Source organism: Seriola aureovittata, chromosome 4 (genome assembly GCF_021018895.1).
Source record: "Seriola aureovittata isolate HTS-2021-v1 ecotype China chromosome 4, ASM2101889v1, whole genome shotgun sequence".
NCBI classification, from domain to species: Eukaryota; Metazoa; Chordata; class Actinopteri; order Carangiformes; family Carangidae; genus Seriola; species Seriola aureovittata.
Genome location: NC_079367.1, coordinates 30,176,788 through 30,189,522, shown reverse-complemented (window position 1 = coordinate 30,189,522; position 12,735 = coordinate 30,176,788). Strand labels below are relative to the sequence as shown.

Below are 12,735 nucleotides of genomic sequence, written 5' to 3'. Positions count from 1 at the left end.
TTCATGTTATTATCCAGCTAATCATGTTGCAGTAGCAGATTCAGGTGAGGTGTTTCAGTTAATGTTCACGTCAAACAGAGTGAGGATAAATGTGATCTTATTGACTTTGACTGACATGATTGTTGGTCTGAATGTTTCTGGGTGTGGTGTGATGGTGTATAGAATTGGGCATGGTGTTATGTGTGGGCATATGTTATAGCCACTGGTGCTGAACACCATGGCAACAGTAAACATTGTGTCACAGTAGTTTAAAGTTATAGTATGTAACTTTTCCACATTCAAATCTCAGTCTAAAAAAGTCTCAAAATCAGTCTAAAAACAAGTGGACCTTTGTTCTATATGTTGTTGAGTTGTGTTCTTACATTATATCAGATGTTTCCATCAATTCTCAAACCAGAGACACCTGTGATTTTTAATCATGGTAACGTTTCATTGGTCGTCTGTCAATGACATCATATTCTCTTTGATCATGTGTCAGTGTGTTTGTCTGACAGAAGCTCAACATTGACTTTTATCTAGTTTTAAGCCACATACACTTTTTGAACACACTTTTTTAACTCTATATTTGAACCAGATGAAGGATTTTACGACGTCTGGATCTGAATTTAATCAGAGAAACAAGCTGAGGAAATGTTAGACAGCTCAGCTCCCAGCTGCTGGAGACGTCCTGTCCTGTGTCACTGAAGAGCGTTGGTGAATCTCAGATTTTTAAAATGAAACTGTTTTATTGGTGTTTCTACTGGTCTTATGTTCTCATCTGTTTGTTATGGAGAGGAGGACACCTCTGAGGATAATTCTGCTACTGGTAAAAACCTGCCGAACGTCTGGCTCATAAGTTATCAGAGAAACAATCAGAACAAAGTTTAGCATCAATCTCAGCTCCAACTCTTCCCTGAGTCTCTGTCCTTCGTCCAAACACTGACTTTTAATGTCAAACTGCTTTATTCAGTGTTTTTAACGCTAAAAATCATAGCGTCTGTTTGATTTCCTAAACCACTGACACTGAAGGAATCCAAACTGGGAGGAGCTTACGGTAATGGTGGTGAAGAGAACCCATGATCCATGGCTATTTCATGACGGAACCCATCGCCGTCTTTTATTATTGTTTTGGTTCAGACCCCTAGAGGCAGAAGTTACTGACTGTGTATTTAAGTGGCATGTTTAATTTTTTCGACCTCTCTGTAAAGACTTTATATAACATAATTATATACACTTTCTCAGGTATGGTGATCTACAACTTTTAGGTTGGCAACTCGTTTCGGAACCTAGATAAGAAAAACAAATATTCAAAAGGTGAACAGATCACACTCCAAAAATAAGAACAGAACACATACAGCCAAATCCAAAGGCAAATGTGTTGCTGTATTAACACGGTATTGCTGTCTGCATCACAGAACTCCAAATGTGGCCTTTCTCTGTGGGTTGGTGCTGATGAAGGTCCTCACCAGGTGACTGTCCAGACTGTTCAGAATATCACCATGAACATGCCTAAGAGCAAGGTGGGTCAGTCATCACTACGTCATTGTTGTCTTCAGACAGTGCAGAATGGAAAACATAGAATGAGATGTAGTCAACTTCTATCAAAGTGCAAGAGAAGGTGAAGGGATTCACTATTCACTGTTTGCCTTAACAAGCACCTGCTGTTTTCATGCCATCTTGGTCGAATCTCTGTAACCAAGTCCACTGCTTCATAAAGCTCATTTTGCCATGAGTGTTATGCTTCTACTTCTCGCTCTGTTGTGTAACTATAACAGACTGGGATTTTCGTCACCCTGTGTCTCACTGTAGATAGCGAACGTAGCATGTTCTCCACTGTACACTCAAGTGCACCCAGTGCGCTGGGCTCGGTGATCTGTCACCTCTTGGCCACTGATTCACACTGCTCAGAAAATGCTTCACAACACAGGAGACCAAAGAAGGCTTAAGCCTTGTTGCCTGCTTACACAGGCCTCCGATCTCTGCTCTGGTGTCTTCCCGCACACTTTTGTCATCCTCAAGCTGCCAGTGAGTTCCAGTGATTTCTTTGTAAGCATTACATACAGTACATGTTTGATAGCTGTTGTTCATATGCACCATCTTGTTGGACATGTGGCAAATATGGTAACTACGTCATTACAGCCAAACATCAAGCTCCTTGTGTTTGGATGACTCATGGATTACTACAGTTATACCCTGAACAGAGTTCATAGAATCAGCTGTAAGACTCACCTTCTGGGCGGCCGGAGAACCGTCCTGACATATTACTGGCTCCATCAAAACAGTATTTGCGGAGACGTTCAATTGGGATGTTCAGCCTGAGAAACAGATGTTTGGTCCCTCCTTGAAGCCTCCTTTCATAAAACTGTTGTCTGACCTGACCTGACTTTATTAATTAGACCTTTCTCCACATCGCCATCCTCAATACAATGCAGCCATCACCACTTGTTGAACCAGCTTGCATTGACTGAACGACTGAAGACTGAAGCTGCTTGGTTACTGTGGTGCCTATGAGACATTAGCATGTTGACCTGCGATGTTAGTTTGAAATACCATCATCAAACTCTGGGGAGGGTGTGTTGGTCATTTCAGATGTGCTGGGACAGGGGCTGAGTCTGCCTCCACTAACTCGCCAAATCTTTTTCTGTTTTGTTGAGCCTTCCCTAAAAACAACAACCAGTGCTCCAACCTGAACAACCCTCTGAAACTACCCATAGGGGTGTGTCCTGTAATCATCATTAATGATGATGGCTTATTTTATTTATTTATTTTTTTTTTACAGCTATTAGTGTTTCCAATGAGTCTTATTTAATTTTCATTAATTTTATTTTATTTATTTATTTTTTGGCAAATACATTTTTGAGTGCTGCAGCGCCCCCAGCACCCCTGCTTCCATAAAACCTTAACGTTGATTAAGGTTGAATTCATTACACATGTTCTTTTCTAAAGAACATACAGTAGAGGAGGACAGTGGACAATGGTCAGAGACATTTTTAGTGAGGGTGTTACAGTTTGCATTTAAATATGACACAGAAAATGTCTGAATGATTTTATTTTATTTCATGACTTTTCCATTTATTTCAGTGCTATAAATCTTCCAGACAGACATGTTAAACTCTAGTCTGTTTCTGTCTGTAGGTTGTATTCTGCTCTGTGAGCCAGCGTGATGTCTGGAAAATTTGTGAAGGTTAGAGGTAAAATAAAAAAAATGGAATATTTATATTTATTTACTGTAGGACAAACAGAAGGATGGACGGAGGGATGGTGGAGGTCAGGGTCCAGCTGTCAGCTTGATGTTAATGTCACAGACAGAAATAAAATGTGTCCTCTGGGTGTTTCATGTTTTAACACATTTTATTGCTAATGAGTGTGTTGGGCAGAGAGAGAGAGAGAGAGAGAGAGAGAGGCAGTGAGTGAGGGAGGGAGGAGGGAGAGTTAAAGAGGAGGAGGAGCAGAATAGTGGATTCAGTCAGTCGTTCAGTGGATCGGAGCTCAGATGGAGGTTTATCCATGCGCCGAGGAGAATCTGACGGCATGACGACGACTTCCTGAGAGAGAGAGAGAGAGAGAGAGAGAGAGAGAGAGAGAGAGAGAGAGACACCCTCCCCTCAGTTTCCACGGTGACGGCATCCCTCCATCCTCCTCCTCCTTCTCCATCATCTCTCTGTCCGGCTGCTGTCGGCTCGTTGGCGTCGACAGGATGGGAGATAAAGGAACCAGGTAAGATTTAGTATGTGCGTGTGTGTATGCGTGTGTGTATGCGTGTGTGTGTGTGTGTGTGTGTGTGTATGCGTGTGTGTATGTGCGTGTGTGTGTGTGTGTGTGTGCGCGTGCGCGTGTGCGTGTGCGTGTGTGTGTGTGTGTGTTTTCATACAGAGCACTGCTGTTTTTTTGGTTTTATGGTTCTTTCACATCACTCTTGCTGGTTTCTCACAGAACCTTTAAATACAGAAACAAAGGAGCGGTGTGTGTGTGTGTGTGTGTGTGTGTGTGTGTGTGTGTGTGTATCTGTGTCTTGTTGTTGTTGTAATGTTACATAACATTCTGTCAGAACCTCAAGCAGTGTGACGTCTCAGCAGTGCACTGATGGTTTCTTGCAAGGTGATTTTTTTTTTCTTTTTCTTTTTGCCTTTATTTTGATAGGACAGAGGGGGGGGGGGGGTGGCAAATATGTAATAAATTACTCATTACTTCTTACTAGTTAGAAAGTAATGAAGTTATTTTACTAATTACAATTAACTTTACCACGTTTGACATAACTTCTCTTCCTGGATTTGTAAATTCATCATCTTAGTTCATTTGTATGTAATTCTTTTTTTCTTTTTTTTCTTGATGATTTGATTTGGAGTCAGTGATAGATGATATTTATTATGAGACTTGATGTTAGTCTGACATGACCACAGTGGAAATTAGTCTTGGACTTGATATGTGACCTCATTATACCAAATAATCTAAACACAATACTTCACACCACTATGTCACATACTGTCAACAAAACTCAGCTGATTCCTAAATGTTTGTTTATTAGTAGCGATTAGCAGCACAAACCAGCTAATGATACGCAACAAGGAGTTCACCTTTCTTTCCACTTGCAGCCCTACACCAACATGTACCAGACCAGTCTGTGATTTGCAATCAAATTCTCAGTGTGAGCTACTTTGACCAATAAATACAAACCAACCAATCAGAATACATCCACAAACCAAGCGAAAAGAACACCTGTACAAACCAACCAATCAGAATGTGTCTACAAACCGACCAATCATGATACATCTACAGACCAACCAATCGGATTGTCTACAAACCAACCAATCAGAATGTATCTACCAACCAACCAAAGAGAAAACAACAACAAAACAACCGATCAGAATGTGTCTACAAACCGACCAATCATGATACATCTACAGACCAACCAATCATAATATGTGTACAAAACAACGAATCAGAGTACATCTACAAACCAAACAATCGGAATACGTGGCAGCTCCAGGACGGATGTAGTCTTACGTTTTAGAGTCCTGACTGAGTCAGACGTGAAGTCACAGACCTTGATCTGATTCAGTGTGACTTCACTATCATTATCTCTGATGTCCCTTCAGAATAAAGCTCCAGAGACACAGAGGGTGCAGAACTTCATTCAGAAGCTTCCTGTTTGTAAGTTCTCTTCAGTATCACAGTAATCTAGTGATAGTTGTCTGAACATCATGATCCACTGCAGACAGGAGCTGATCACAGCTGATTCAGCTGTTGTTTAGGAGACAGTTTGACTACATGGAAACTAACTAGCCTACAGTTAACTCACTGAATTAATGGCAACTAGACACAGGAAGATGCTAATGCTGTTAGCAGCTAAGTGAGCTGGCTTGGTAGCTACAGTCCTGCCCATTTCACCAGTTTGTGTGTTTTTTAAATGTATTATTCTTTAGCTTATTTAGCTTTAGTTATTTTTTTTGTCATAATTTTCATGTGAAGCGTTTGAACAGAACCAACCGTTATGAGACCCCACAGTTTGACTGGTTTACTCTCTGGTACATTCTGATTTCTCAGTTTGATCTGATGTTACTCTGAGAAAGACAGACCTATGAACTACTGCAAAACTAACACAAATATAAACAGCTCCGTTAACTTGGACCTCACTTACCCTTCTGTCTCTAACAGTGCAGAGGTTCTTAAGTTGTTGTGGTTCCACACAGAACCTGATTCAGACCACACAACATGTATTTTTCTGCTCTGTGATTGATATGGTCTCGTATCTGAGTGCTGAGTGTGTTTCTGTATTTGCAGGCTGAATGATCTGAGTGTGTTGTGTCAGGAGAATATTAATGAGTTCAGTGTGATCAGTGGGACATACAGAGCAGCTCAGACCCAGCCCTGCTGCTGCTGGAGAGATCCACTCTGTCAGCTGAGGAGACTTACACACAAACAGAAAGAATCAGCAGCTCAAACATTTAAACCGTTGTCTGTTCTGATTCCAATCAAACCTCTTTTAATAAGAGGGGAAGGATACATGACCACAGCCATGTTTCAGACAACCAGCTGATTTAAGACTTTTTATTTCTACAGATCGTCTCTTTACTGTTGCTACTTGGTAAAAGCAAAAGAGCCACAGAAATATGTGGAAAAACCAGTGTAAGAGTCTCCAGCCATGATTGCAGCTCTGTGAGGTGGGGATACCTCAGTGGTGGACAGACTGACAAAGCGCTGCTAAAATATGAACCACAGAATGAATGTATATTTGTCACCTTGTGTTTATTTTATATATTGTCTCGCAGCCTTTTTATGTCTTATCGAAGCACTTTAATTTGTCCTGCTGTCAGACGCTGCTGTTCTGATAAACCTGCCAACAGTGTTTGGATCAGCAGCTCACTGAGTTATGGTGGAGCTGAGCTGTGCCAGGCCTCAACATTAACGAGTGTGATTGTGAATTGAATCCTGATCTAACAGGTGTGGATTATACAGGGGCTCTGAGGAGTCTGAACCTTTATCAGGCTGCGACTTCTTGTTAAAGAAGAAAACAGGATGTCACAACAGTTTATGTCCACTGTTGGTTTACTGTGTAATATCATTCACCATGTGAAGCACACAATAAAAAAAAAAATATATATACACACAATGTTTTATTGTGTGTTGTCAAATCGTCATGTTTTAATTCAAAGTTTGCGTCACATGAGCTTGTAGCTGTTTCTGGTGCAATGATAACGATAAGAAGGGTCAAAATTCACCAGTGTTTCATAAATAGAGAGACCAGGTCATTCTGTTTTTGTCTGAAGACAACATCTGTAACATCTGCCCTGACATCTGTCCTGTACACTACTTTTCATAATGCTTTGTGGGATGAGTCCACTTTATAGGGTGTAATATGTCTCACTATACATTTGGACAGCACTACAAAATGGCAAACTCTCTATATAGTGGACTACATAGGGAGTCAGATTGGTTCAGATGTTCATGTTAATGTGTTCCCATCAGCCTCAGCTGGACACTGTGTTTATTGCTGATTATCAAGTGTTAGCATGTTAACACGCTAAACATGGTGCCTGACAGAGCTGTTAGCATGGCTGTAGACTCCAGGTCTGGTCCCCTGTTGAAGGTGTTTATCTTAATCTGGATCAAGGGTATAAAGACAGAGGGTGGAGGACTGGGAGCTACACAGGAAACCACAGAGGCCAATAACAATAAATCCCATCCGTTGATGAGTGACAGCTCTGTCTCTGACCACAGTTCAGGGATATGAAACATTTCACAAGTTTTATTCTGGTCAAAATGGAGAGAAACAGCTGTGCAGGACCGGCCTCCAGCAGGGAGGTGTTCAGGTGTCAGAGTGAGTCTCCGCTGGACTCTCAGTGTCAGGGGAGTCTTCAGTCGTCCCCCGTGGCAGCGAGCTGACACAACAATCGGATATTGATCAATCCGTCGGTGTTCCCTCAGTTGGAGCGTCCTGATCAATCAGGTGAACAGAGGCTGAGCAGAGAAGCACTTCACCTGCAGGAACACTGTCAGGACTTTTAGTTACTGATGGAACATTCTTTACAATGAGCCAAGAAATACACAGATATCAGCTGTCAGATCAGGGTTCACAGTCTGACTCAGGTGTATGTTCAGAATCAGTTAGTGAATTTATCACAAAACAGCTGAAAAACATGAATTTATTAGGTGTGAAATTTGTAGTTTGTATGTCATTGACAGAGACAGAACATCACTGTGCTTGTTATCAACAGCAGACCAGCAGATAAATACAGTGTAACATGAGGGTCCTGGTAAAACTTTTGAAGGAGCACTTTTACTTCTCTCACTTAGTCCCCTTAACAACAACCACACTTCTGGCTTTAAGTCACATGATGCTAAATTTATTAGGTGTGAAATTTTTTAGTTTTCACATGTTTTACCTTTAAACTATGTCACTGTCAGGTGTTGCTGCTCCAGTGAAAAGCAAACATCTCCACATGAATTTCCCCTAGGAGATAAATAAAGTATCTATCTATCTATCTATCTATCTATCTATCTATCTATCTATCTATCTATTTAAAAATTGATCTACAGTCGTTTGGAGATTTGTTGTTTGCAATCAATGTGAATATAATTCATATGTGATACATTTAAATGTGTGTGTGCTGTTTATAACGCACAAGTAAGAAAAGGAGGAAATAAACAAAAAGAAAGACAGAATGAAAAGCACAAAAGCAGGAGACTAACTATTCAATATATAATGTTATAAAATCAAGAAAAAAAATCAAAGAAGAAGAAAAAGAATAAATTACAAATAAAGTAAATGAGGATTTGGCATTTATGAATTATGGCAATTTAACTATATCAAGTTGCTCTGAGATGCTATCAGATCTGACTGGACTGTCACACACAGTAAACGTATGTGCTCGGGGCTTCAGAGGACGAAGGTGTGGCTCTTCATAGTCGTCATGAACCGAAATGAGACAGTCTGGTCTACGGAGGATTTTCCACTTTGCGTCATCAGCTCTTCCTGCAGCTCCTGTCGCCTAGCAACTTTGACAACATATTACTCCTTTTCACTAAAACTTGAGGTTTTAAGTCTCTTGGTTTTAACAGTTGCACTGTAGCTGATTAACTGAGTTGAAACTCAGTACTTACATTTAAAAGTGCAATCCTCAGGGTTTCCGTCTGTCTTGTTTGCTGACATATTATTTTCATTAACAGTGCAATGAATCTTGGGATAGGTTGGACCATGAAGGATCCACCTGTTGGAGCCTTCGAAATGGGGCAGTCAAGTTGTACCACTGTAACACAATCTGTCTTCAGATGCATCTGAACTAACAGTTACAGTTTTTGCCTGTTGCTTGAACACTATAGACCCATGCTTAGACTAAAGTAACACAACTTGAAGCTTTTGTTACCATACCTCAAACACATGTACCCATACCTTAAACAAAAGCGCTGCTTTGCACTCTAGTTGCAATTCTGCAACACACTTACTCCTTTATGCAACACCCTTGGTCCCGCATACTACACTCTATTTCATACATAAGACACTTCGTTCAAAAATGAAATCTCAGGGTGCCATTTGGAAAACACATGTATCCAAAATACAAAATACATTGGGTAATTGCAACCACTCAAATACACACCTGAAGGCACTTACTTGCAAAACTGAACACCAATCAGCCAGCTACAAAAAGCCCTCAGTTTAGCCATTTCAAGAACTTTGAAAGCATGGATGGAGGGAGAGCGAGAGGCAGAGGTAGAGCAAGAGGAAGAGGAAGAGGACGAGGAAGAGTAGGAGGAGGAGGAGGAGGACAAGGTCAAGGTGGAAGAGGCCATGCACGGACTCCTATTTCTGATGATATAAGAGCAACTTTGGTGGACCATGTCATCAACCATGGCCTGACGGAGGGAAGCTGGGCAGAGTCCACCCACATCTAAGCCGCTTCACAGTGGCATCTGTAATAAGAACCTTCCGACTGGAAAACAGGTATGTCTTCACCTCTCTACCTTCTACTCTACTCAGATGGTATTTACAGTACTGTACTACAGTATATCACATTACCACATCACGTGCACAGGGTATTGCAGGGTGCTGATGCTCCTTTTGCAGCCAAAGTGGTAGTTTTTGTGAAACATACCATGATTACTTATATTGAGATGTTTCAGTACAGTGCATGATACAGTATATACAGGAAAGTACAGTATATATAGTACTGTAAGAAAAAGAAGCAAACCAATGACAATTTGTGCTTGTATTTCTCTAGAATGACTAGAAGACCTTCTGGGGGAGGACGCCAACGCCTGTTCAACAACAGCAGGAACTTGCAGTTGTGGACCTAGTGAGGGCAGACGATGCCATCCGTCTCCACCAGCTACCACAGAAAATACTTGCAGACAGGCAAGTGTTCAACAACATAAACCATGTGAGCATCACCACCATCAGATGCATCTTGGGAAAACGCAACATCACATTGAAGCAGCTCTACAGGGTCCCATTTGAGAGGAACAGTGTCAGGGTAAGTGTAACTGTCCTTTACATTTACAATATTGGTGAAATCCAGTAGCAGCTGAATATGTACCATATCAGTACCACATGGATCCATGCGGAGAGCTACACAGGTCCCTGTGTGATGGGGTGGGGGTTCTGTATGTGTAGCACTGTAGTAATATGTTGTTTTTTTGTTACAGAGAATCTTGGCCATGGATGGAGCTGCACGGCCTCATGAATTCATTTTCATTGATGAAGCTGGATTCGACCTGAGCAAAACAAGACGACGGGGTCGTAATGTAATTGGCCAAAGGGCAATTGTGCACGTCCCGGGGCAGCGCGGGGGAAATATCACATTGTGTGCCGCCATAAGCCTTCGAGGGCTTCTGCATCATCATGCAAAACTAAGTCCACACAATACCCAACATATACTCACATTTCTAGATGCTCTCCATAATATAGTTGTACAGAACAGACCACATCAGCCCAGGTTTGTGGCGGTATGGGATAATGTCAGTTTCCATCGGGCTGCTCTGGTCCAGGCCTGGTTCACCAACCACAATCAATTTGAAGTGGTATACCTGCCCCCTTACTCACCATTTTTAAACCCTATAGAGGAATTCTTTTCGGCTTGGAGATGGCGTGTATATGACCGCCAACCACATGCCCGCATGCCTCTTCTGCAGGCAATGGAACAGGCCTGCGGCGACATTCAGGTGACAGCAATCCATGGATGTCGATGAGGTCCTGTGGCCAGACCCCAACAGACGGCGGGATCCATGAGCCCACGTGTGCACAATTGCCATGATTTTCTGTGTTTACAGTTTAGTGTTTTTTTCTATTATTATTATTTTTTTGCTTTATCTGAATTCATGTTACTGCAATGTACAATACTGAGGAGGCCTATTTGCTTTTTTGGTTGTTTGAAAATGTGCCTCCTGAAAATGTGGCTTCTGAATAAACAGTGAAAATCAAAGACTGCAGTGTTTTATATAAAGTAGACTAGTGTGTTCCCCCTGATCTGAAAGTGTATGCATATGATGCAAGTGTGTGTCATTTTGTCATCAGAGTTTCAATTTGACACAGATGTGAATGGTATATTTCCCAGTGTTGTGTCATGTTTACTTGTGTGTAGAGTTTTGGCACAATAAGTGAAGTTTTGCAAAATGTGTTCAAGCAACGGGCAAAAACTAATATGTTTGAGTCATTGTGGATGACATCACACAAGCCACACCCACAAGAATTTACCAATCATAACATCTGGTCATTAAATCTGACAACAGCAAATAGGCAAGAAACTGCTGACACCTGACAGATGCTTTCATCAGCAGACACATGAGGTGTGTGTGTGTGTGTGTGTGTGTGTGTGTGTGTGTGTTCAGTGTTGAGTGTGTGTGTGTGTGTGTGTGTGTGTGTGTGTGTGTTCAGTGTTGAGTGTGTGTGTTCAGTATGGAGGGTGTGTGTGTTCAGTGTTGAGTGTGTGTGTTCAGTGTTAAGTGTGTTTGTTCAGTAGTTTAATCACCTCAGGCTTCAGTTATACACAGATCTGAATCTAACACCTCCTTCCTTCTTGCTAATCCCAGTCCTGCTGTTTTCATGCCTGCTTCTCTTCTTCTTCTTCTTCTTCTTGTTCTCTTAACCTAAAAGTTATAGTGAGTCTGGTCCATAGTTTGATGGAAGTGACCCTGTTGTTTCTGTCCATGTTGACTGTGCAGAGGTGATTCCAACTACACCTGACGGGTGTGACTCCACCTCTCACATCAGCTCTGACTCCACCCCCACAGCCGACTTCCATCTGAGGTCAGCATGTTGAATGTGCTGAAGAGGGAGGAGGGAGACTAAGGGAGACGGAGGGAAGCAGAGGGAGATGTAGGAAAGTGGAGGGAGACTGCGGGAGACTGGGAGAGATGTAGGGAGACTGCAGGAGACTGGGGGAGGTGCAGGGAGATTGTGGGAGATTGGGGGAGATGTAGGGAGACTGCGGGAGACTGGGGGAGGTGTAGGGAGACTGCGGGAGGCAGAGGGAGGCTGGGGGGCGGGGGGAGGCTGGAGGGAGATGCAGGGAGAGGGAGACAGAGGGAGACGGAGGGAGGCTGGGGGGCGGAGGGAGGCTTGGCTGGGGTGGAGGGAGAGGGAGGCGGAGGGAGACGGAGGGAGAGGGAGGGAGGCTGGGGGGGGTGGGGGGTGGAGGGAGGCGGAGGGAGAGGGAGGTGTAGGGAGACTGAGGGAGGCAGAGGGAAGCTGGGGGGGGTGGAGGGAGGCTGGAGGGGTGGGTGGAGGGAGGCGGAGGGAGAGGGAGGTGTAGGGAGACTGCGGGAGACTGGGGGAGGTGCAGGGAGACTGTGGGAGACTGGGGGAGTGTATGGAGACTGCGGGAGACTGGGGGAGGTGTAGGGAGACTGAGGGAGGCAGAGGGAGACGGAGGGAGGCTGGGGGGGCAGAGGGAGGCTGGAGGGGGGGGTGGAGGAAGATGGAGGGAGAGGGAGGCAGAGGGAGATGGAGGGAGAGGGAGGGAGGTGGAGGGAGGCAGAGGGAGGCTGGAGGGGGGGGTGGAGGGAGATGGAGGGAGAGGGAGGCAGAGGGAGATGGAGGGAGAGGGAGGGAGGTGGAGGGAGGCAGAGGGAGGCTGGAGGGGGGGGTGGAGGAAGATGGAGGGAGAGGGAGGCGGAGGGAGATGGAGGGAGAGGGAGGGAGGTGGAGGGAGGCAGAGGGAGGCTGGAGGGGGGGGTGGAGGAAGATGGAGGGAGAGGGAGGCGGAGGGAGATGGAGGGAGAGGGAGGGAGGTGGAGGGAGGCAGAGGGAGGCTGGAGGGGGGG

General features: G+C 43.7%; 1 protein-coding gene across 1 annotated transcript in view; it reads left to right on the top strand.

The window, feature by feature from the left end:
- Positions 1-3,473: 3,473 nt before the first annotated feature.
- Positions 3,474-12,735, top strand: part of arrb1 (arrestin, beta 1) — a 33,642-nt gene continuing 24,380 nt past the window's right edge. The window contains exon 1 of the mRNA XM_056374535.1: positions 3,474-3,696. Coding sequence (XP_056230510.1) covers positions 3,677-3,696 — 20 coding nt within the window. The 5' untranslated portion in view covers positions 3,474-3,676. The remainder of the gene's footprint in view (positions 3,697-12,735) is intronic.